Source organism: Stegodyphus dumicola, chromosome 10, assembly GCF_044657685.1.
Source record: "Stegodyphus dumicola isolate Sdum_Otavi_A_Nest chromosome 10, ASM4465768v1".
NCBI lineage: Eukaryota > Metazoa > Arthropoda > Arachnida > Araneae > Eresidae > Stegodyphus > Stegodyphus dumicola.
In genome coordinates, this window is record NC_140777.1 from 72,743,492 (window position 1) to 72,770,964 (window position 27,473).

At 30.8% G+C, this 27,473-nt stretch overlaps 3 protein-coding genes across 3 annotated transcripts in view; 1 reads left to right on the forward strand and 2 right to left on the reverse strand.

The window, feature by feature from the left end:
- The window catches only part of Prp3 (pre-mRNA processing factor 3), a 74,583-nt gene extending 73,979 nt beyond the window's left edge, over positions 1-604 (reverse strand). Inside the window, exon 1 of the mRNA XM_035368494.2 lies at positions 451-604. The gene's annotated coding sequence lies outside the window, so the exon portion shown is untranslated. The remainder of the gene's footprint in view (positions 1-450) is intronic.
- Positions 605-954: 350 nt separating this feature from the next.
- Positions 955-20,127, forward strand: LOC118197027 (protein KTI12 homolog). Its single transcript, XM_035368495.2, has 8 exons — positions 955-1,177; positions 7,684-7,735; positions 7,855-7,907; positions 11,697-11,752; positions 11,947-12,026; positions 12,706-12,865; positions 14,613-14,741; positions 19,976-20,127. Exons 1-8 carry the CDS (start codon positions 1,024-1,026, stop codon positions 20,120-20,122), a joined length of 831 nt encoding a protein of 276 aa, XP_035224386.1. The 5' UTR covers positions 955-1,023; the 3' UTR covers positions 20,123-20,127.
- Positions 20,128-22,172: 2,045 nt separating this feature from the next.
- Rrp46 (exosome complex component Rrp46) overlaps positions 22,173-27,473 on the reverse strand; it is a 30,982-nt gene continuing 25,681 nt past the window's right edge. The window contains exon 5 of the mRNA XM_085825078.1: positions 22,173-22,506. Within this exon, the coding sequence (XP_085681204.1) occupies positions 22,318-22,506 (189 nt within the window). The 3' untranslated portion in view covers positions 22,173-22,317. The remainder of the gene's footprint in view (positions 22,507-27,473) is intronic.

Below are 27,473 nucleotides of genomic sequence, written 5' to 3' on the forward strand. Positions count from 1 at the left end.
AACAATTGATTGCATCTACAAAAAGTTTACAATAATGAAAACTAACTGACTTCACTGAAGAAAAACATTGTTTAATATCCATATATCACACAAAACACATTCCATAAACGAGCGCTTTTACAGAAATACAGAACGGAAGAAATATTGGATTTGATATACTCAGAAGAGCATTGGTTTTCATGTAACACGAAAATTTCCACTTGTTTTTGAAACGGAATGTTTTTTTTTTTGGTAATTTGAATAATTTTTCAGTGGAAATGTAAAAGTTAAAATGTTAACATATTCACTGAATTCATGCCGAAATATTAAGAATACAATTACGAGACAAAAATTTAATTTCTCTTGCTTTTAACTGAATTATGAGCATTTGTTCCATGCATGAATTTAAAAACATTAATTTCTGAGGCAGCAATTATAAGCACATTTTAAGGCTTCTTTTAACGTACTTACTTTAATTTCTAAAACTTGAGAGAAAAAGTACAAAAATCTGTAAACGAACAAAAGACAGACAGACAGACAAAATAGACAGATGTCTTGTTTTTCACGCGCTAAGTCTTTCTGCTCCGATGGGCGAAAAATCAAGCTTAGGTACGAAAGAAAGGTATATAGAAAGGGCGGCGATTTCGGTTTCCAGAGGAGAGTTAAAGGAACTTTGTATTGTTTTATACGAGTTCAAAAGGCCTGGAACAAAATAAAAATACATAAAAAACACAGTTAAAGTTAAAAATAATCTAGAAGTCTTTTAGATGATAAGTTTATTTTTTGAATAAGCTCAAGTGGGAAAGAAAAAAATACAGGAATATTTCTTTTATAAACTTTATAAAGAAACTGAATTCAATGACTTGTCTCATCTCTTAATTAAACCGGAATTTTGGTTCAATTCCCTGATAATTAAAAAGATAAAAATAAATCAAGCCATTTCAAAATTCAAACTTAATTGAATGGCAACTTACCGTCTCTTCAATTGTATACAGAGAATACACATCATGCCAGAGAATATGTATACATAGACATTCTTTGATCATGCCTTTAGTTATTATATGCGGTATTCCATGTAGTGGGAAATCTGAGACTGCAAAAAAACTTAATGAATTTTTACAGTTATCGAATCGGAAGTCAATTATTATTAGAGATGACGATATTGCAACTGGATTTCAAAGAAATGAAGTTTATGCAGGTTCGAGTGGATGATATGTTTAATATCATGAATTTTTTCCATGTATTTTATTATTTAACCGTCAATATTTTTATTTTTGATTACAATTAAAAAAGTATCTTAGCAGAAGTGCAATGAATTTATGCTTTTGTCAAACTGGACGTATCATTTTATAAGTGCTGTGTGAGTACTAATATTATATTGAATTACTACTACTCAGAATTCAGTTCTTTTCTTGAACAACTGATACATAAACAGAGATTGAAAATGTAAGCTTCAGTTCTTATGTATATTTTATTTATGTCATTTGATATTTATGTGATTCAGTAGTAAGTGAGCTAGACAGAGTTTATCAGAGGATTTTACTTTACTTAATCATATAATAAATGATATTGAAAAATTCACCGGTCCTCAAAATGTAAATATTACTTTATTTCGATATTTCATGATGAGGGTTTATTTAAATTTGCTAAGTAGTCAGTTGGAAATGAAATCACAGTTAATCACAACAAAACCATGCTTCAGCTTTTCACAGTGTGTACGGAAAGCCAGCCAAGTCTTTAGTATAAAAGTCGACTTTTTGTCGAATACGGAAAATTTCACTTGAGGATCATTTCAGACAATAAACTTAATTAGGAAAATGAAGTTAAAAAACAAGAGTTTATGCTTTAAAAAGAATGAAGTTGCTGAAGAGATTTGTTGGGAGTTTCACAGAAAATTTTGATCATTGCTTAACAAGAGTTGTAACTCTTCCTTTATGTTGGTTATGAATTTAAACTTTTGTTTACAGCTTTTCACATTAAATTGGAAAATACTAAAATATGTTTTTGATTAAATTTCCAAACTTAAAAAGATACTTTCTGTAGAATATCAGTCTAGATTTTACATATTCATAGCTTCAGTTTCTTAATGGCATTCATTGCTCTACTAAAAAACTGTTATATAATTTACATTTAAATGTTGGATTCTGTTTTAATCATACCGGTATTTATGCAGTTATTTATTTGGTTATACAGTATTTATGCAGTAATTGATTTAATCATACCATTATTTATGCAATTATTTATTTACCATATATTCTGACATATAATATGCACTTCTAATACAAAAAATAAGATTGAAATTTGCTGGTGCGCATTATATGCCTGATGTAAAAATGATAGATTATAAATAAGGAAAAAATTAGATTTTTACATAAACGTGCTATTTATTTTAAAAAAGATATACATTATGAACTAACAAAATTCCATTATCGGATAACATGAAAAGTTCGTCTTCTATTATATCTTCAGGCACATCATCAAATTCTGTTTTATTTTCACCATCATTGTTACCCTGAGATCCACAAATAAATCATCCATTCCAGCATCCTTGCTACAACACGATTTCCATTTTGTCCAGGATTTAGTTGTTTCATTTGGCAGGTGCCAAATTAACTACTAAAAGGAAAACTAGATCAACTCCATTTTAACTAAAGCAAATGCAATTTACTAAAGCCTTCAATGTTTACAGAAAAGAAAACATCCGACTCTTAATTCCATGAATTTATTCAGATCTGTGCATTCTTACCCCAGATTTTTGTCTTTTTCCTCGAAACCCTGGAATAACATTTTTCTGTGTATCTGAATACAACCCACTCTCTTTGCAGAATTATTTTTTCTATCAAGCATTTCTTTTCAGAGACGTATTGTTTCCCTTATAACATGTCAATTCAATACCATTGTTTGAACACATGACTTAAAGAGATAGAGCATGGTACACTGTGCAAAAAAAAAAAAGGGGGGGGCAGTTCTATATTTCCCGTTCTACTGGGCCAATTGACGAAATTCAAATTGCGTTCTTCATGTCTTGAAAGCGTGGCGTAGGATATATGGAACTACTTTTATATGTGCCCTCAGGTTGCTAAATTTCTCGCCAAACATTTTTGGTGAGAAACTCCATGCCGCCATATTACTACCTAATTTTTTCTCTACATTTCAAATTTTAAGCCTAAAATGTCTTCAAAAATGCGATTTTCTCACATACAAAAACCACGTTTTGAAGACACAATTCAAGCTAAAAATCCGAAACAAAAAAAAATTTAGATAGCAAAAACGTAAAAGTATTTGACAAGAATCCATGTACACAGCGATACGTTTTAACTTAAAAAAACATCTAGGAATTGCACATTCTAGGCAGTGAAGGAATCTATGAACTATGCACACCTCGCTTCAATAAATGAACACAACAGTAAATTTCAAAGAATATCACGTACACAGCATTCTGTTTAAACTTTAAAAAAACATGTACAAATTGCACAATCTAGGCATTGCGCACAAATCAACTAAACTAAATTACGAACAATTCAAAAAACAACAATAACAACAGAAATTTATATTGAAAAATCAATGAACATAACATTCCACAAAATAAAAACAGTAAAATAAAATGCACTTACCATAATACATTCCTGAATAAAATTTTGCCAGTCACACAACGTCTCTGAACAAAAGTGCCACAATTTTGCTATATCACATGTTTTTCTGAGATTCAAAATTTCAAAAGTTACAATAAAATCTTCCTCCAAAGTTAACATACTACACGAAAACCACAATTCAAATCTTAAACTTTGCTGACAGCCACATACTTTACCAGCAACCATTTGACTGCAAATCAACACAAAAACTATCAGAAACGACCTTCTTCGTCCGAGTTCTCACAGCAGCTCTGCATTTCGGACTCCGTTTTAAAACTCCAACAGAAATTCCAAAAATACATTTCTATCCTCATAAACACACCCGTGAACAAAACACTCATTAACAACTCCAACATTGTACATTTTAATACTAAACTTACTTTCCATATAATCTAAAATACGCGACTGAAATCTTGCCACCACGTCTATCATTGCAACATAGGCCATTTCAAAACACACATGACATGAACCAACAAGCAATTAAACCAGCCCAGCAAAAGATTTTTCAACTTCAACAGAGTTGCCATACAACACGCAGTCGTGCCAAAACCAATGTAGAACACATATCGTCACATTTGGTGATATTAGGGCCCATATAAGAGCCGGATATATATATATATATATTAGATTTATATATAGCATTGTACTAACATAGGTATTTTGTCACAAAATTGGACTTCTTCTGAAATAACATACCAATTTTTTTTTTCATATTTCAATTCTACGACTCAAATTATGCGTAGATATTAAATTTAATAAAATTTGGTGCGAAATTTATGGAGAAATTAAAAAATTTATCTTGGCACAATTTTTTCAATTTGCGCCAAGAATAATTAACTCGGTGAACTTATTAATATATGGCAACCAATTTTTCTTTTGCCTCCATTATGCCAGAGCGGAAAAAAAGTCGCATAGTTCCTACTGTCAGATAATTTTAGCAGTGTCTAAACCACACGTGATGTTTTATCGCTTTCAACAAATATGCCGAATTTCAAAATGCGCCAATATATAAATTCACATATATTTTCAGAAATTTTGAATAAAAAACTGTCATTTTTTTGAAGATATGCTTAGAAATATGTCTACTTTAAGATGAAAGATGATAGTAAAATTTTTAAAGATTATAATTCAAATTTTTTTTTGAAAAATTGATAAAAATTATTTAAAAATACAAATTTTAAAAATAAATCTCATAAAAAATGAGTGAATTTTATTTGAAATGAACCTGAATTTCAAATTGTGAAATGAATAATCAAATAAGTTTAATAAAAAAAAAAGAGTGATTAATCAATATATACCAAACTCAATTAACATTGAGGAGCTAAAATTTTGGAGAGCTATTTTTTAAAAACTACTCATGCAATTTTTACATAATTTAGCACTATGGCATAATTTGAGCCATAGAATTGAAATATGGAAAAAATTGGCATTTCATTTCAGAAAAAGTCCAATTTTGTGTCAAAATACCTATAATACAACAATGCTATATATAAATTTAATACATATCCTAAGTCGCATTTTCGAGACATGAAAAATGCAAGTTGAATTTTGTTAATCAGCCCAGTAGAACAGGAGATACAGAACTGTCCCCCCACCCTTTTTTTTTTTTTTTTTTGCGTAGTGTACATGTATCTTTCAGATTCCTTCATAAAGAAAAAGGTGTCTATTAAATAGTGAATATACCTAAAAATTAATAAATGTAATAATTAATAAATATAATTGAAATTATGGTTTATATTTACTCTATGGTTCCACTTGGCAAATCATTGATTTATTAACGCCAAGGTTGGCGTTACGAAGGTGCCGATCCTTCCACCCTTTACATAAAATCAAAATAAGAAATCAAACACTTCCACAAACTCAGTGTCCATGTACACGTCGGCCTATTTTAACTTGGGAAAAAAAAAATCAGAGAATTGCACAAACTAGGCATTGCTCACTAGTTGAACTTTATCCATGTATACATCGACCTATTTTACCTTATCACAACTCATTTGGCAATTTTCACAATTTTCCCCAAGAGTAGTTTCACCAAAATGAGGGTTACCAAAAAACCTATTTCATGCAGCAGGCTTCCAGATTTCACAAACAATCAATACCACTTGCTGATTTTTTTCAGACAGAAACCAAGCAGAACCATACAGTAAATTTCAACCGAAATTAAAGGTGCACATTATATGCCAGAATATATGATTTTTTTTTGGAGGGGTCCAGTCATTTTTATTTAGGAACTTGTATTCATTTGATACAATGGCATTTTCCCATTTGCATCTATCAGCTAAAAATCATACGTTTAATAGTAACTCCATTTAGTTTGCCTCGTTCTTTTAAAAAAACATATATTTTATAATGAATAAATATTACTGATTTTTCTAATAGAAATGCTAAATGTATAAACTTTGTCCCAGACATGAAGTAATGTGATCTAGATTACACATAATTGTATTTGATAAATTATCTAATTGTTCTGAAAAGGTCACTGCATAAATCTAAGTGGTCACAATGTTTAATTATATGCTTATTGTTTTGTACTTTTAACAAACTTGAATTCTCATAATAATGTAATGCTTTTCTGTTTCCTGCAGTGCATAATAAAAATCTGTTCTCGAATTTTAGTAGCCTATGAACTTAAGTTTAAATAACTATCTCTTATATAGCTGAAAATGAGCGTCTAAAATAACTATCTCTTATATAGCTGAAAATGAGCGTCTAAAATAACTATCTCTTATATAGCTGAAAATGAGCGTCTAAAATAATTAAGTCTAACAGTTTCATTAGTTAAGATGTTCATTTTCAGCTATATAAAAGAGTCTTTTATTTTATTTGCATTTAGTATTCCTATTTAGTACAAATGTTAAATTGTTAATTACAAGTACCGTATTTGACGGCATATAAGATGCACTTTTTTTCCTAAATTTGGTCTAAAAAAAGTTACCTGCATCTTATACAGGAAAAACACAGGTTAACTTTCAATACTGAATGCTATTTTTAGCTCAGATAAAGGTCTAGACACACATAACTTTTTCTACATCTACATGTGTGTGTGGCTTCCTAAATAAGGGTGTGTCTTATATGCCGTCTAGGACAACAATGCTCGTTTCAGCACTCTTTTAGAAGCTCTATTCAATCAATGTGCCCACTTTGGGCACATCCACAGAATTAAAAGATAAGTGCTATCTTCACAAAATTTTACTTGTGTATTCCTCTAGGCCTAGGTAATTGATGATAATATTAGTATTAAAATATCATCAAAACAAACGGATAGGTATATCCTCCTTTTCCATAGAGAGTGTATGCCATTTCACTTTCATTAGTATATACTATTAGAATAGGTTTTTCACTAATTGAAAGAAATCAGGCTAAGTATTCCCCCTCCCCCCCAAAAAAATAAATGTTTGTAGTTTGTTGTTGTTGAAGAAATTACTAATTTACAGAGGTGTTCAAAATTTTAATAATGTTTTTTCTCGAGTATGGATATTTTAGGATAAAATCAGTGAATTTTTTTAGCACTACATCTCCATAACAGACATACTGAAGAATGAATGCAATTTATTTTCAGTATTCTGAATATTTTTGTTGATCAAGTTCTGTACTTTTATTTCTTCTTATCAAATTTTTATCTGCCATATAATTTAGAAAACCTTAGTAATACTGTAGTTAATTTTTCAAAATCAGCCTTGGGTTAGTTTTCATAAAGTATCATAATCCTACTTCTATCACTCCGGTCTCTAGTAAGATAACCTAATAGATCATTATCACAAGTATATGTGACATTTTATTTTTCTGTTAAGAATTTTGTTCCTTTTTAGGTATAAGAGGAAATTTGCATTTAAACATGTTAGTAATATATTGGTAAATTAAGGATATTAATTCTTTAATCAATACCCTGAATTTATCAATATATTACTATCAGTTTTTTGTATTATAAACATTTTTTAAATTTCTTTTTTACACATGAAAATGACTTAAGCTTTGTAAAATAAACATCATTCACAAGTTACTCTTTTATTAAATAAAATAAGTCATATTTTCTTGAAACAGTTGGAGTATAAATTCTGATATTTTGTTTCAGATGCGCGTAAGGAAAAAGAATTCCGTGCCTCTCTTAAATCAGAAGTGGAAAGGTGAATAAAAAGTTTTTTTTTGCACCTTTATGTTTAGTTTGTATTTGGAAATTAAATTTTTAAAAATATTGTCTCAAATATATTTTCACATAATTATTATGATCATTATTTTTAACTAGGCATTTGTCAAAGGATACAGTTGTGATCCTAGATTCAAGTAACTACATAAAAGGTAAGATAAGAAAAACTTTTCCCTTCTTTTATATAATTATATACATATATGTGATAAATTTCTAAATGACTTGAGAATTTAGAGATAGCGTAGGTACATCAGATGATACAGTAGATGAGAAAAAGCTTTCAAGACATTGTAGATAACAAGACACAGTTCTATTTCTTGATGACTAATTCCAAGCACACATATTTTTGTTTATACATCGTTATTGATTTTCAGACAATGGCTTATATAGAGAACAGAGCAATACAGCAGCACATCTGAACAAGAGGAAAGCAGGCAAAAAGTTACAGGGGCAGCGTTAAGAGCTAGAAATGGTTTTCTGATACCTTGCATGTAATATTTCTTCTATTTCTTTTTTAATTTCAGTATTATTTTTAATCGATACCCTATATGGTGTACAGTATAAAGTCTTTAATCCGGACCTCAAAGCTACAAACTTTCTGCGCATAATACCTTTACGCATGCACATTTAAATGTTTAACGGACTGTATAAGGTAGGCTAAAATTATCTATTTCAGTTAATGTTGCGTTGTTCCTTAATCTTCTAATTGGATCCGGCTTATTATTTTTTGCAGACTGTTAGAGCAATTTTATAAAAAGTTAGCTTGAACTTTCGATTATGTCAAAAAGAGTTTCCGATTTTGGAGCTGCCAAAGGATCTACAAAGCGAAAGTCCTCCCTTTCTAACTATATTTTACTTCTCAGGTTAATTAGATTCATTTCTAAAAAACTGTCAGTCAAAAAAATATCTGTCTAATTTATCAGAAATGTTTTAATGAAAATTATGCAATATGCATAAAATATTCCATTTCCACATTTTTCATTACCTTAAATTCAGTATTTCAAGAAAAGGTAAAAAATTACTTCACTATAAGTTCACATTAACACCTATAAATACACATTGGTCAATCAAAATCGCAATAACAACCCTGTATTTAGCGTACATATATTAAAACACTCAATCGATTTCGAGGGCAGCTAAAGGTGTCTCCTCATCAGGAGAACGATATTACTAGAAAGCGGAAAAAAGAAGAAAAATAAAGCATCGGCAAAGGAGTCTCAGAAACACATGGTTTTTATCAGCATTGCACGTGGTTGTAACCAGATTTTGAATCAGAGTTACACTGGCCACCTACTTTTACTGAGCCAGGCTATCTAATCAAACATATAACACATAGACTAAAATGGGGAAAAAAAATCAGCGAAGTCTAAAAATAGGGAGCGAGAGGCAACTGCACCTTCACGCACCAAGCCTGAACTTTGAACTTTTATTTGAAGTTCAGACTTGGTGCGTAAAGGTGCAGTTGCCTCTCGCTCCCTATTTTTAGACTTCGCTGATTTTTCCCCCCATTTTAGTCTATGTGTTATATGTTTGATCAGATAGCCTGGCTCAGTAAAAGTAGGTGGCCAGTGTAACTCTGATTCAATACGGTTACAACCACGTGCAGTGCTCATAATGACCACGCGTTTCTGAGACTCCTTTGCGGATGCTTTTTCTTCTTTTTTCCCCTTTCTAGTAATTTCGTTCTCCTGATGAGGAGGGACCTTTAGCTACCCTCGAAATCGATTGAGTGTTTTAATATATGTATGCTAAATACAAAGTTGTTATTGTGATTTTGATTCTCACATTGGCATGTTTTTATTCTACACATCGGTCAATTTGACCAATGGGCATTTTTACATTCTCATATTGGCAACACTGGTTGATTGTAACTGAGAGAGTTCTTGAACTTTGCATTTACACCAGTATATAATATCCGGTTGTAACAAAAGTTTCTGCCAAAAAGCGTTCTTAATAAAGTTAGAAAAAAATTTCCTGTCCTTATACAGTACCAAAGTCATTAATCCGGACTCGCCGGGACTTCGGCGATTTCGGATTATAAATCATCAATTTAAATCTGGTAAGATGGCATGCAGAAATTATAAAATAAAAAATATGAAACTGTAATTTATGAAATAAAGAGCAATTATGATCTAAAGGGTATCAAAATTTACAAAAAAAAAAAAAAAAAAAAAAAAAAAAAAAAAAAAAAAAGCAGCTTAATATTTGTTTACTTTATTAAACATTTCTTTCAATGTAAGTTGCTTTGTTTTATGTGCTAATACTTTCTCTTTAAGTCTATAAACAGACATAATTTCTTGTTCAGTTACAAAGTTCCGCTGTTTAAGTCCTGCAATTGCTGTACTGAGAATGCCGACTAATTTGTCAATCAAAATTATTTCGTTTTCACTAACCTCTCTGTCACTTTCTTCATGCCTTTATCCATTTTTTGCAGCAATTTTATTTTTTATTTGATGGACATCAAAACATGCTTTCGCTTTGCAGATCCTTTGGCAGCTCCAGAATCAGAAACTCTTTTTATTGTCTCTGAATTTATTGTTTGTTAAATATTTCTCTTTAAATAATAATTATCTTTTGAAGATATGCATGGTAATTTTCTATTATTGGAACTGGATTCAGAAACATACATATTTAAGTGTGTACGCATGTGTATATATACAAACACACATATATACATACCTACCTACCTACATTTCTGAATACTATCCTGTTGTTTTCCTCAATACAAATACAAAACCGTTTCCTTTAGAAAGTCATCTTTCCTTCATATGGGCAGAAGTCTTAATCAGTTAACCAAATGACTAATCATTTATGAACATTAGAAGCTGCACTTACTTATATGGTTTAATTATAAATTGGGTATTGATGTAGCACGCGATCTACTGCCTTTGTGACCATTAACTCTAAACCAACAAAAGAACTTTGATTGTCTTGCAGATGGTACTAGTACTCAAACAACTGAATCGAATTGGTGGATTTTGAAACTAAAGATTCTACACAACACGCCAAGTACCATATTAAAAATATTTCCATCTTATAGAAGCATATTAATAAAAGTGATGATGACTTTTTGCCATGCTGCACAAGTATGTGGCTGTGTTTCATAATAATGACACTTTCTAGAGCCACTCATGCTTTTGTTTTGTGAAACTGCAAGCAGTTTAAATTTAATGGAATTCCAAAATTTCATAAATATTTTCATTCATGTATTAATTATTAGCCCAAAGAGGCATTAGACCCAAAGGGTTATTAGTCTCAAAATGACATTTTACATCTTTTCACTTTTCAGACTGTTGCAACAAAATATTATCACCATGTCTTATATTTAAAGAAACTAAATTATGAAGAATCTGCCTAAATGCATGAACGTTTTTTGCATTGTGAAAAAACAATGATACCTAGAGTCATCAAATTTTGAAAAACATAATCTTCCGACCGAACATGGGCATTTGGAAGCTCGAATTTTAAATTGTGAATTTGTTTTATTATCTATTTAAAATTTTGTAAAATTTAACCAATTTTTGATTAACAAAATGATTTCAAAGCAAGCAATGGCAATACTGTACAAGAAGAAACATTTTTATCTCCAGTGCTGTGTATCGACTGTGTATCGGAAATTCTAAAGATATTCAGTCTGTTGAATTTAATTTTATGCGGTTTAAGTGCGAAGAACATATTTAATAAATAAAAGTAACACACAAAACGTTAAAAAGATGCTCTTTTAGGCATAATATAAAATTTGAAAGCCTTCAGATTTTCTTTTTTTTTAATAATTTTATTTCTATTTATTTTCATATTTAAAAATAGCCTTTTAGAGGCACTATCTAAGAAATAAATAGTTAAATAAAAGCAGTAGATTGCTTACTACATCAGTACCATAAATTGTTTTTGAGAAATTATTTATTTCAGAGTTTAACCTTTTGTTGTTTGTTTATTTCTAGGTTGTCGTTATGAATTATACTGCTTAAGTAAAGCATGTCAAACAACTCAATGTGTTGTAAGTTTCTAGAACTTCATAGTCTATTTTTAATAATTTGATAAGAATTATTTATTTTGAAGAAAACTCTAAAATACCAAACTGTGTTAAAGAAAAGAAATGCACAATAATTACAGAATTATTCATTCATTCACATTAGAATCCAAATAAAAATTATTGCAAAATTTATTCATTTTAGTTTTGATTCTATTTAGATACTTTGTGACTTGCTTCCATCTGACTGCTGGTCATATAATGAAGAACGTGAACCTCACACACAGTATGAAAAAGCTATGTATGTATTTGCTGTTTTAATGCATTTATATGATATAGTAATTGACATTAATTAGTAATTTTGAATTTTTTTAAAGAAAAGAAGTTGCTACTTCATATGGATAATGGTATCTTGCAGAAATATGCTTTTTATATTTACTGCATGTAAATATGGAACATATTAGAAAATATAGTATTATGAAAATTATTTTCCCTGTATGCATTAAGGAAAAAGGTTTATTATAAATAAGCATATCGTGAAAATTACTTGCTTTTTCAATGTTTTTATTGATCGTTTTTGTATGGAATTCTTAGTCTGCTGCTATTTTAAAAACAGCTGTAACCTTTTGTGCATTAGCTTCACAAAAACAATTGTTAGCAGCAAATTTGCAAATGTTCTCCAAAAAGTCTCCACAGAGTTTCCGACTTTTCGGTGCACGTGTGGATAATCGTAAAGTATTAAAAAAAAAAAAAAAAAAAAAAAAGTTCAGCACTTTGTATGTAACTTCGAGACTTAATCTTGCATTGAGCTTGACACAGTGATTTCAAAATTTCATGCAAGTTTCTTTTAAATTAATTATGTGTGTATTTTTGGCCAGATTAATTTATAATTAATTATTTAATATTTGTATAAATGCACTACATTCCACATACAGGAAGAAGTAATAATTTTATGTAAACATTACTTTGTCTTGGTTTAGATTTGATGCTCTTGTCCAGAGGTTTGAAACTCCTGATTCTAGGAATAGATGGGATTCCCCTCTTTTTATAGTCCATAAAAATGAAGAACTGCCTTTAAGTGATATAGAAAATGCATTATTTGCACGAAAAGGATTGTCACGAAATTTATCAACACAGTGTGTAAGTTTTACTTAATATTTTAATGCTAGTAGATGATGATGCTAATTTTATTTGGGAGAGGACAGAGAATAAAAGTAAATAAATGAATAAAAGGTTTGGGAGCTTCTTCTCTCCTCCCCAAAAGTTAATTTGCATGCCATAAGTTTTTTATATTTATATCTCAAATTGCCTTGTGTACAATGAAAGTAGCCTCAATGCAACTAATGGTATTACAAGATATGTGGATGCAAAATGCAGTGTGAAATTTTTCTGAGAAATGCATTTCTCCCAGAATTAGTTTGAATGGAAAGTTTCTTCCCACATCTTCGGAGAGAATATTGTGTTTAGTGACCTCTTTCATATGCATATCTGTAATATTTTATAACAGCAGGGTAAATAATTGGAAGATCTGTTTTGCATAAACCAACCAGACAGAGGAAGGTTCTGCATCTGAACAGTATACACTTCTAGGAGGAATACATTACTTGAAGAGGTTTCTTATATTATTTTGTGTCTATATGTCTGATAAGGGTGTAATCATGAGTAGCAAGGATATGCAAGGAAAAACATCATGCAACTGTTAAAAATATTAAACATAATTAAAACATTTTTAATGCAAGGTTATTCACTGATTGTAGCAATTAGATTCATTTTCATAATGGATGCTGGCTATTTTAATAAAAAATATGTAATAAAAAACATATTTTTTATTAAAATAGCCAGCATCCATTATGAAAATGGACTGATTATGACTACTAACTGGTAGTTAAAAAAAAAAAAAAAAAAAGAGAAAGGACAATTTTTAAATTACACCGAAATAAAAATTAGTAAGTGAAAAAAGGAAACTATTGATTAAGGAGCACAAACTTCATATATTGGTATAGTCATTATTTTTTTAAGATATAATTCAAATTAGCATTTCTAGCAAGCATAGATTTAAATGAGAATATCAAGTTTCATGTACCAAGTAATGTTTGGTATGGAAAGAAATTTCTTCTATAATTAACTAACTAATAAATTTAATATAAAGTTGTATCAGCCTGAGATATTTAATGTCAAATTGCATCATTAGTCCAAAAATTCTTAAACTATTTAAATCTGTAATTTTAAAATTTATCAACTTTTGTTGCTAAACATTTTTGATTCTGAATTTAATAATCTTAAAAAGCTGCTGTAAATTTTGGAAGTCTGCAGATAGTCTTAATTATAATTTTTTGGAATAAATTGATCTTTTACCATCTAATCAATATTTAAGCTCTAGACTTTTAATGCTTATACTATGCTACTGCCAACGCGCAAACGTAATTTTGTCATCTAATTTTCAATTTACTTAAAAAATATTTATAATATATTTAAAATGTGATCTTTAAAAAAAAAAAATATATATATATATATATATATATATATATTCTTTTCTTTTCTAATTTTATGCGAAGAAAAACATTCTGCGCTTTACATTCCTCATGTTTTCAATACATCAGTAATTTTTAAATGCAATTTCTTGTTGTAATGAATCATTGAAACTATTTTTCAAGAGTGAAAAATCTAAATGCAACATTTATTTTAATTAAATAATAATTAAAAAAAATAATTCTCCCCTTCTTTTTAAGCACAGATGACAGAGATCATATGCTATATAATATTAGAAAAAAGCTTTTCTTTTCCGAATCTTGCACTGCTTTTAAAATAATTTTCTGATACATTTATATTTGTACGTTAATAAAGATGAAGTAATTTTTATTTAAAAAATTTTATTCTCCATTTGTAGCAACCTTTAGAATCAACAAATTTTTTATATGATCTGGATAAAAATACAACTAGTATAGTAAAAGCAATTCTTGAAGCTCAAAAGATGCATGGAGCAGGAGATATTATTGTACCAGGAACAAAACAAAAGGTATCTTTTAAAAGTACTTACAGCTTCATTTTATAAATTATAATGTGGATAATATATAATTTGTTATGAGATAACTAATTGTTCTTTGCATATACTTAATTACTATTTTTTTTTAAAGAAATAATTTGTTTTTAGGTTTTAATTTCTTAATCATTAGATATTATGAACTCTGTACACCATGACTTAATGCACATTAATTTGATGTCTGTTATATCTTGTTTTTCTAATTTTATAAAATTTTTAGATAGTATTATTTTATAAATGTTTGATTCTTTCTCTCTCAGCTGTATGTTTTGGAGTAAGACATCAGGAATGGTGAAAATTTCATTTACCTTTTGATTTTCATTAATTCATGACCATAATTACTACATTTACCAACACTGTAGCATTAATAAATTTACAATATAACTATTTATATTTCTTTCTGTATATCTCTTTTTATTTGAAGTTCCTTTTCTTAAACTATTTCATCATCACCAGTTCCTTGTTTATACCATAGCACACTTCCATTTGTATAATACATTTTTAATATATGCACTTCTTTACTTTAGTCAAAATATTCCCCTTCAAATTCTGAAACTTTAATGCTCTTGGACGTTATTTCAATTTTTACACATACCTTACTCTTTAACTGTCTGTGCCATATCAGAAATATTCAACTAAACATTACAAAAATTTGCTGTTCCTCAAATTTCTACTACAGTATAAAGTCTTTAATTCGGACTCGTCTGGACTTCGGTGATTCCGGATTACAGATCATCAATTTAAATCTGGTAAGATGGCATGCAGAAATTATACAATTAAAAATATGAAACCGTAATTTATGAAATAAAGAGAAATTATGATCTAAAGGGCATCAAAATTTACAAAAAAAAAGCTTAATATTTATTTGTTTACTGTACTAAACATTTCTTTCAATGCGCGCATGCATAAAGCATACATTATGCATAGTCGAAATTAGAAAATTGCAACCAGAAAACTATTTGATGTGTATTTATGATATATATAATGACGAGGAAATTGATTTAAATCACATCGGAGTACATCAAGATGAAACACTACATTTAGTAAGGAATTATAAGCTGAATAAAATAAAAACATCTGCCCTGAAGATGAAGATAGTGCTGACAGATCAACTTCCAGTTTATTGCGCGTCGCATCGTCCCAAACCTCCCTTCCCCGCAGAGCAGCGTGAAATTGATAAACAGATTTCGGAATGGTTAGAGAAACAAATCACCTCTCTGTCACTTTCTTCATGCCTTTATCCATTTTTTGCAGCAATTCCACTTTTTGTTTAATGGACATCGAAGCATGCTTTTGCTATGTAGATCCTTTGGCAGCTCCAGAATTGGAAACTCTTTTTGACATAATCAAAAGTTCAAGCTTACTTTTATAATGCGTTTACGCATGGGCAGCAAGTTTGTAGCTTTGAGGTCCGGATTATAGATCATTCCGGATTAAAGACTTTATACTGTATAAAGTCCTGTGTTTTTATGTTTAGTTGAATTTAAGAAAGATTACGCTTTCCTGTCTGAAATTTAATCAAAGGTCTTATCTCTCCTGGCGTGGTGCCAATAAGTAAAGAAGGGAGATTTTTCACCGTATTAGCTATTTGTCATTGATCGCTTCTCAACTTTTTTTTCTCCGCTGTGTAAAATTTTTGTTTCATTTATTGATGCACATGTAAATTTTTAGTTTCATTTATTGAAATATTTTTTATTTATGTACACAAGAGAATTTCACTATGAAATTTCTCGATATAAATAGTGATATTATACAATTAGAAGAAGATGTCCGGAATGCATTTAGGTGGAATTGGATTGAACGGAGAGATGGTAATGGGGATACCATTGGCACATGGTGCAAGAAAATAAATGTTGCTGGACAAGCATATTGTGTTTTTTGTAACTCACTACTGAAGTATGGTGGGGAAGGATTCAAGGCTTTCACAAATCATTCTAAAACTGTGACGCACATAAAATATTCAAAGTGCATTAGACATTCAATGACTTTAAGTAATTATACTAATTCAAAAAATACTGATGACTTACTGGAGACCGATGCTTGGTCATTGGATATAGTGACAAGAAAAGCATGCCAAGAGGTATTAATAACTTCGTTTATCACTGAGAATTCTCTTTCTTTCAATGTAGCTCTCAATTTAATTGAACTCTGCAAACAGTTGAGCCGCGATCAGACAGCACTAAACTCGTTGGAAATGTCCAGGACTACTGCATGTTATAAGATGAAATATGGGCTCGCAAAAACTATTAAGGAAAATATCATTAAAACTTAAAAGGAGACTCCATTTTCTCTAAATTTGGATGAAAGTACTAGCAATGCTCAAGAAAGTATACTGGCAATATTGGTGCAGTTTTATGACAACAATCAAAATGAAGTTGTAGTTCATCATTTTGCATCTCTAAAGATGGAATCTTGCAATTCAGAAGCTGTTTTTAAAGCAGTTGTTAATACTATTGAAGATAATAATATTCCATGGGCAAACTTAATTAGTGTATTAATGGAGTCATGTAACACCATGAGTGGAAAAAAAAAAAAGGGTGTTGAAACCAGACTACGATCAAACAAACACCCCACTTATTAGATATTGATGGTGACACATGTCACACAGCTAATAACTGTGCAAAAAAATTTGCTTCATGTTTAGATAGATACTTAGAAGATTTGTTTGATGACATCTATTTTGATATGAAAAGCTGCAGTAAAAGAGAAAATCTTTTCAAAATCTGTGAATCCCTTGCCATTAAAAAACGTAAGCCCTTGAAGAGACCAGACCATAGGTGGGTGTACATTTTATGTGTTTTAGAAAGAATCAAAGATCTGTGGGATGCTCTTATTGCATTTTATTTTCACTACTTGGATAAAACTGATAAAGGGGATTATTTTTTTGTTGAAACTGTATACAATAAAAGAAATATTTCTGCAGCTCAGAAAAAAATTGTTGAAGGGGTGTATTCTTGCTTGCATTCCCAACAACTCACAAAGGATGCTTTAGCTTGAAAAAAAAGAATACTAAATGGGTTATTTGTTATGCAAAACAAAACTTTAATGCATATGGCATTATATTCAGCAGTATTACCAGAGTTCAACACATATATTAAATTATTTGAAACAAAAAAACCAATGCTTCATTCAATACATTCCAGTATTTATAAATTGATGGCAAAATTTTTCTCTTTTTTTTATGAAGCCAGAAAATATAGAGTGCACATCTTATAATGATTTATTAAAGGTTGATGTCACAAATCCAGAATTCCATCTACCTAGCAAAGTAATATTTACTGGTGCAGAAGCTTCCACTCTCCTGAAGAAATTATCAAAAAATCATCCAATAGCAAAAGAATTCCAAATTTCTCTGATGAAAGCTTATACTAATACAGCACAGCATATGAAACAGAAATTACCCCTTAAAAATTCATATCTAATTAGTTTTACAGCATTAAATCCAGAGCTAAGAGGTAAAACCAGTACAATATTAGCTTTTGAAAAATTATCATCTTTTATGTCCCATATTTTTAGTGATAATGAAAAGTCAAAAGTAGAAGGCTGAAATAAGGTTATACCAGAGTGATATTGATATCACCAAAGAAATGCTCTACACATCTGATGAAAGTGGAAATCAAGTCGAGTGTACAATTGATAAATATTGGTCTAAAGTTTTTAATTTAAAAGATGATTTCACAAATGATTATAAGTATCCTACATTGGCTAAATTGGTCAAAGCCTGCCTTAGCTGCTTCCATGGCCCATTAGTGGAAAGTGCATTCAACTTAATGGATACACTTGTCACTGAGTATAGAACCTCTTTTAAGATTGATTCCCTAGATGCAGTGCAGACTATTAAATATGATTTAATGGCTTCTAAAGAAACCTCATGTGAAAAATATGGCTAAAAAAATCCAATGACTGATCCAATTCACAAAGATCTCTTACTGAATATGAACAGAAGTTGGAAGACATATCAAGAGGACTTAAAAAACATGTATTTCAGATGAGTCACCTATAAAAGTCTCTGAAAAACCTTCTACATTAGCAGAAAAGCAAACTGCTTCTACCTCTGCATGTGCAGTTCTCGAGGAAATTTCTTCAACTGTAAATGAGGAAAATAAAAGTCAACCTTCCTGCAATTATGAAGTTCACCACAAAAGAAAGACAAGCCCACAAACATCAGAAAATAAAAAAAAAGCAGCAGAAATTAGATAATTTTTTTTAAAGAATTAATTCAGGTAATTTAAAATATTTACATAAAATGTAGTAGTTTATATGTTTGAAAATTTATGGTTATTAATTTTGAAAAAAAAAAAAAAAAAAAAAAAAAAAAAGTAATTCATTGAACTTTTATAATTAGGTTATTCAATACTTCAGAATTGTAATTTTTCATTTCTCTCTTTTTATTTTATTAATGAATTGTGTTTTTGTTTGGATAGTTATTCCAGACGGGTTACAGTTTAAATGTAGCAAAATGCATGCAGTATATACAAAGACGTGTATTCATGCTATGGGTGAGCATGATTTTGATTTAATGTGGTAACTTGCACGTTTTTACCAGTGCAATTATATAGACATAAAGTTCTTCATCTTTATATAAAGTTATTTAAGAGTGCAATTGGTTACAATTTCCTTCAAATGGACAATAATACTTGTCCCTATTGCAATGCATCAAAGACCAATTATCTTAAGGGCAAAGGGCAGTCTGATAGAATATGAGTGCTAGGATGCTTACATTACTGCAACTCCCACCAGCACTCTCTAGAAGCTTCAATGAACTATTCATTATGAATCACTTTGTTACTGCATGAAATCCTAGACAATCTGATACACAACATGGAAAACTGTTATAAAGCTTTCATTCATTCAGGGATGACATCACAGAGTATTAATTATTAATATTATCGCTAACATATTTTATACCAACTTTTCTGTACCTCAAGTTGTAAAAATTTTGTGCAAGTTCCATGTTGGCATCTGTGAAATCATTGAAATTACATTATTTGTTCTTTTATTATTTCCTCTTGACATATTGTCCATTATCTCAAATTTGAATTATCATGCTTTTTTGCCCATGTATAGTTTACCTTAAGAAATAATGTGAAAATTGTACAAGTTCATGTTTTTTTTTCTTTAATTCATATTTTGACTAAATAGTACCATTGATTCTTTTATTTTATAAGTATATTATTAAAAGTATATATGAAATATCTTATTTTATGCAGGTCTCAGTTGTAAATCCAATGACAACTGGTGAATTGACAAGAATTCGCCGCCAGTTTGTATCTTACACTAAAAGTCATCCAGTAAAAGACAGCAGCAAAATTCCAGATATGTTTGTACAATATATCAATAAAAGTATTCAAACTTAAAATTATTCTTTTGTTGCAGTATATATTTAAAATTTCTATTTTAGTCTAGTTATTTCTTGCAAAAGCATTTTGAATAGATATTGAAACTTGATCGTTGATGTAGTTTATAAATAACTTGATTTTTACCAACATTGTACAGATATCTTTGAATATGTTAAAGTACTTTATTAGAATTATTAATAGAATTCCTGTGAATAAAAATTATTCTTAATATGCAAGTCATCAGCAATTATAAAACTTGCAGTCTACATGCGAAGCCTTTTTATACTAGTAAATTTGCACAAAATCTGAAAAAGGATTTCATAACACTATCCTAATGATTAATACAAGTAATATGATGCATCATAATAATTCATATAAATATTAACCATCTAGGTGGTTAAGCCTGACTGTGATATCGAAAGGCCCGGGTTCAAATTCTGGTGAAGGCATGTATGTAAAAAATTGACTGTCCCTTCATAAGAGGTAACAGTGGCCGCCTATTAGGTGCCTTCACAAAAAAATGGCCACCACATCTTAAGGGTGGTCAATGCCATTATAGGCAAGTGCTCAACCATTGGAAAAACAAAATATCAAAACATTACGACCAGCTATCCAATTACATGTTGCACAACCTTTGGCCAGCAAAACAGCTGCAACTCGCCTTGGCATGGACGTCACAAGTTCTTGGTAGATGACTGGAGATTTGTATCAGTGTCAAAGCAGCAGTCGCGCAAATTCAAGATATTCCGACGTGATAGTGTTTGAGCTCTGAGCTGCCACTCCATGACATTCCAAATTTAATAGGGCACATTTGTGTGCCCAAATGTGCTCTATCACGTTAAGATCTGGCAAGTTAGGTGGCCAGGACATTAATTGAAATTCATGCTTATGTTCCTTGAACCACTCGCACACAATTCGAGCCTTGTGACATGGACAGTTGTTCTGCTGGAAGATTTTATTTCTAGTAGGGAAGACAGATGACATGTATAGGTGCAAGTGATCTGCAATTATGTTCTGACAGTCTGCAGATTTTGTGGTCTGTTTTACTACAACGAAGGGCCCGAAAGCCACCCATGAGAACATCCCCAAAACATAACGTCACCACCAGTCTGTGTATGACTTGCTGTAGGAGGGGGAGGGTCCAACTGTCCACCGGGAAGACAGCATGCCCTGACACAACCACTGCTGCGATGAATGACAAACTGTGATTCATCCGACCAGGCAACTGTCTTCCATTTATCCATGGTCCAGACTTAATGTTCATAGCCCATTGCAGGCATAGATCACAATGACACTTGGTCAACAGAGGCACACGAGTGGGACATCTACTGTGCAATCCCATATTGAGCAGTGTCTACTGAACTGTGTGTTCTAAAATGCTTGCACTTGGACCTGCACTGTATTGGGCTGTCAGTTTTGCTGTACCAAGTGGGACAATCTCTGATGTCTTTTTTCTTTGATGGCATGTGGATGTCCAACACCTTGGCATCTACTGCTGGTTTAGTCATTTATCCACTTTGCATAAATATTAACAATAGCAGAAGGTGAACATTTTGCCAGTTGTGTAGTTTCAGAAATACTTGTTCAGAGTCCTCAGGCCACTACATTCTGCCCTTTATCAAATCAGCAGCCTTTCCCATTATTTGTAAAAGTGCAAGAATGATTCCTTACCTTCTCCAGGAGCAATTAAATAAAATTCCCATTTAATCAGTTGCCCACCATGTCATCCAGACAAGTTCATTGAAAAATGTGCGGATGGTCATAACGTTTTGACTTAATGCTAATAGTTAATTAACAGAATCTTTTTGGTATTTCTAGTTTGGAGTACAGTATAAAATAAACCAACATGTATCCATAGTAACAGTATAAAATGCTAAACCTTACATGTCTGCCTAATTCAATACAGTGATATTTTCTAAATAAAATTATTTGAAGTCATTCTGCTTGATTAATTATGAATGATAAACTCAATATTCCAGTTGCAGTTTACTCCTTTCCAAAATGATTTGTATCTTTTGGTTCAAAATTATCTTGTATTTGTATCATTGGAAATAACTAGAAAAGCAGAAATTTTTATAAAGATATATTTCTTAATTTTTTTCAAAAATAAAATATGTTGTGCAGTATATGTTTTTGGTGGCTATACAGAATTAAAAATTTATTTCCAATATCATAAGAAAAAAAAAAGCTAAAAATAACATTTATACAATGTTTTAAGTTTTTATTCTGTGTTGATACCTTTTTTTTGCTGAAGTTCTATAAAACTGAAATATATCATCTGCACTTTTTCTTGCAATTTCTAGACTTTTCTGTAGTTCATCTGTTGACATAAAAGCAGTACTTTGTATTGCAACACTTTTGCTGATGCTGTTGCAACATATCGTTGTAAATGCTTTAGCTACCTATTAAACAAATTAAAAAAAATCTTAGTGCAAATGAAATAAAACATTATCTGAAACTACATCCTAAACTTCAAAAAATTATATCTCAAATTTTAATCATTTTATCATTTTCTGTGATTTAAATTAAATTGCATCCATGACATTTTAAATTTGCTTATATTTAGAACAAGGATAGTTAATGGACGTATTAAAAGTAATAATCTTAGACAAAGAGATAAAATGCTTGCAAGATATTATTGTAGTTTTTTATGAATTATTATAACAAAAAGTATCATTTAAGAAATTAAAAATACATATTTTCTATTTTGAGTCTTTGATTCAAATTTCAATTTTTATTTTAACACAGAAATGTTTCTTCATCATATAGATAATCCGTGCAGCCATTGAGCATACATATTTTTTTGCATATATGAACAGCAAAATTTCAGTACTTTGCCTGTTTGGGACTTGACTGATGCCAATTCATCAGTTCCTTATTTTATTTTATACATTTACTAGCGACCCGCTCCGGCTTCGCACGGGTATAAAATATATAGCCTATGTCACTCACTGAAAAACGTATAAGGTACGTATTCTATTAAGTTCTACGTATAAAGTCACAACAAAAGATACGTATTCTATTAAGTTCTTTTTCTGAACTAGTGTAGCGTATTCGGAAACTAAGTACCGTTTCATTCTAGCGCTGTGGTAGGCGTCCCGCGCATGCGCACTAGTCTTTCTTGTTCACTGACTTTCAGTTGTCGCCATTTTGGTTGCTATATGCTGTGTTTTCAGTTTGCTGTGCACATTCAAAATGTTTAAGACAATTAGTTTTCCTGCTGATTGTGAGATCCGTGCCGTGATTAAATTTTTGAAAGCGAGGAATTTTAAAGCGGCCGAAATTTATCGTCAAGTGACAGAAGTTTATGGTGAATACGCGATAAGTGATGGAATGGTGAGAAAGTGGGAAAGAATGTTTAATGCAGGTCGAACAAATGTCCACGCCGAGGCTCGGAGTGGTCGGCCTTCTGTTGTCACCAATGATTTGGTAAGGAAAGTTGATGAAGCAATTCATGAGAACAGACACTTCACAATGACAACTCTTTCAGAGGCATTTCCACAAATTTCACGTACTGTTTTGTTCGAAATTGCGTCTGACCGCTTGAATTATCGCAAACTGTGTTCCCGATGGGTTCCAAAAATGCTCACTGATGTTCACAAAACAAAGCAACTTGGTAGTGCCCTGACATTTCTCACGCGGTACAGTGATGAGGGAGAAAACTTTTTAAACCAAATTGTGACAGGTCATGAAACTTCGGTGTGTCATTTCACACCAGAATCGAAACAACAATCGATGGAGTGGAGACACACTCATTCTCCGAAAAAACAAAAGTTCAAAGTAACTATGTCATCACAAAAAATCATGTGCACTGTCTTCTGGGATAGGAAAGGCGTTTTGCTTACTGAATTTCTTCCCAGAGGTGAAATCATTAATGCGGCATGATATTGTGAGACTTTAACAAAACTAAGGCGTGCCATTCAAAAAAAACAAAGAGGAATGCTCAGTAAAGGAATTGTGTTGCTCCATGATAATGCTTGGCCCCATACTGCTGGTGTCACTCAATCGTTAATTCGACAGTTTCATTGGGAGCAGTTCGATCACCCGCCGTACATCCCGGACTTGGCACCGTCCGACTATCACTTGTTCCTGCACATGAAGCACGAGCTTGGTGGCAAGCGCTTTGGATCTGATGATGACACGAAAAATGCTGTGGAGTCGTGGTTATCGAAACTGGCGGGAAGTTTCTTTGACGACAGTATACAAAACCTGGTCACCCGCTATGACAAGTGTTTGATCATTGGCGGAAACTATGTTGAAAAATAGTTTAAGACATGTATTTTCATGTAAAAATAAAATTGGATTCGAAAAAATTGTTTTACTATTTTTTTTTTCAAAACGGTACTTAGTTTCCGAATACGCCTCGTACATACCTCACCTTAAATTACGATTTTTGAAAATAATTTCCCTAATATTAAATTGATTTAACTCTAAATTTTAACCAAGATCTTAATAGAAAATTTCAATCCATAAATTATGGTTTTATTTAATCTAATCTTATCTAACCTTATGTACTTATAATTACTATAAGTGCGATTTAAAAATTAACCTTAGAATAGAATATCATTTATATTTTAAAACTACTATCATACAATTATTTATCGTAACTTACTTATAATAACTGATACGTTGTCGCGCTGAAAAGCACGACGACGTATTAAGTATATTGTTATTTTCCTCGCTAGAGAGCTCCGATAATAAACGCGTCCGATCGCTGCTAAATTCAAAGTGCTATAGGGAAAACCGCGGCCTCCGACGCGCTATTTATAGGCACGCACCTTCCGCCCCGGTCAGCCGCAAAAGCTATGTCCCGCAATTTTTAAATCTGTAGACCTTTTCAATGTGTACAATACTTAGTACATTGTTTTGATAAATCTCGTAGGGTTCAGCCTGCGTTTGCAATGTGAGCAGAAAAAATGTAATTATTTACGACATCACATTAGAAACCTCAAAAGTAACAGTATTTCTCCACTATTTAATGGATGTTATTATACATATAAACCTTCCTCTTCAATCACTCTATTAAAAAAAAAACGCATCAAAATCCGTTGCGTAGTTTTAAAGATTTAAGCATACATAGGGATATAGGGACAGAGAAAGCGACTTTGTTTTATACTATGTAGTGATGCTTATAATAATATGCATTAAAATGATCATACACAAAACAAGATCTACCTATATATTACAGCTAGCTTTAAAGAAATAATATACACCAAAAATAAATATTGTAAAACTTCACATCCCTCTTCAAAAATTGCAGTTAAGTTATAATTGACTTCACAGACAATGAAATTGTTCTCTTTATATAAATAGTGCACTTTTTTATTCTTTAGGGGAAAAAAAGAGTAAAGAGTGGCCTTTTTAAAAAATTTTCTCCTTTATAATTATGAACTGAATTGTCAAAAGAAGGCACTGACATTAAAATAACTCCATTTTTATGTAGCACATACATTTTAATATGGTTTTGTATTGAGATGAATGAAAAATATAATTTTTATGGCTTGAGTGATGCTTATAATAATATGCATTAAAATGATCATACACAAAACAAGATCTACCTATATATTACAGCTAGCTTTAAAGAAATGATATACACCAAAGGATATGATAAATATTGTAAAACTTCACATCCCTCTTCAAAAATCCCTATGTATGCTATATAAATAGTGCACTTTTTTATTCTTTAGGGGAAAAAAAAGAGTAAAGGGTGGCCCTTTTTAAAAATTTTTCTCCTTTATAATTATGAACTGAATTGTCAAAAGAAGGCTCTGACATTAAAATAACTCCATTTTTATGTAGCACACATATTTTAATACGGTTTTGTATTCAGATGAATGAAAAATATAATTTTTATGGCTTCTCTTCCATATAAGTATTTTTCAGCCCTTTCCCATTTTTACTTCCTTGTACGAAATAAAAAGGAAGTATTGTAATCAGGAAAAGTTTCAGGCAGCATATTTCAAAGAAAATATCCATTTTGACCACTTACGAATGCAATTTAACGATGTTTTTGTGCAATATCTGTATGTAAGGACAGAATAAAAAGACTCTTTTCCTCCAAAAAAATTAAAGAACTGCTTTAAAATGAACTCTGAAGAGAATTTTTCGTGGCATCTGTACGAACGCATGCATCTCACATAACTCAAAAACGAGTAGCCTCAGAATGTTGAAATTTTGTATAAAGGACTGCTATAACATGTAGATGTGCACCTCGTATTTTGGTTGCAATCGGCTGTGCCAAACGTATATAAATATATTTATATATATAACTCTGTTACCCGGCTCAGTGATCTCAGTTTCTTTACTCTTATATGTTTGTAAATTGTACATTTTTTTCCTGTTTTTATCTTCCGGTTAAGTTTTTTATGCCTTTAGTAAATCTCTATGCAATATTTTTAGAATTATCAGCAATTTTAAAGTTGTTTAAGTGCCGCTAAGCCTAATAATTTTTTTGGATGGACGCCATTGCTTGTTTACATTTGAAACAGCAGAGTAGTGGATTTGTTGCCAATCTAGAGAAACTTAGCTTCGCAACAACAAAGATAATGCCTTAATTTATTATTGTGAATTAAATCATGTTTAATCTTTTCTGGAATTTTTTCGAGGAAATAAGTGTTTAAGATTTACTTCATAATTTTTAATACAGATATTTTGAGTTTTTATGTATTTTTTCCTTGTCGCGAAGTGAGAACTGAATTAATTGAATGAGAAATACTCAATCGTCTGTGAAAAACTGTTTCTTTTTTGTTTTGTTTGCTTAATTTCTTTTATACATCGTTCTAGCTTTATTACAGTATTTGAATAGAACATGTGGCTACGATTAGATAATTCTTTAAATGTATAAATTTTGTGCATTCTGAATTATAATATGAACAAAATATAATACTGTTAAGTGAACCTAGCACGAGAATGTTGCTATGGTAAACAAATAGAGTGAATTTTAAAGAATACATTTATTCTATTGTGGTTTATGCGCTGTCGGCGAAGTAGATTTAATTCAATCCAAAGAAAAAATGCGTATAATTTAATATTCCATACAAGGAAGTCATGAGGTGTACACATCAGATTTTTAACTAAAACAGAATTAAATTTCCCCCTCCCAACTTACACATTTTTCATCAGTCCCACCTTTTGCATAACTTCAGGGTATTGCACTGTGCAAGAATATTGAATTCAGGTTGTATAAAGTGACAATTCCCCCAGTGTTAAAAAAATTGAGAAATGAAAAAGAATTGCATAAAGTTGGGATGGAGAATTGCATGTTGGGGGAATACATCTTCTAAAGTAGGCATCCTGTTTAATTGTGTTCTTAGTAAACAACTTAAATTTAAAAGATTATTTACTAATTTATTTTGTTTATGAAAATTCT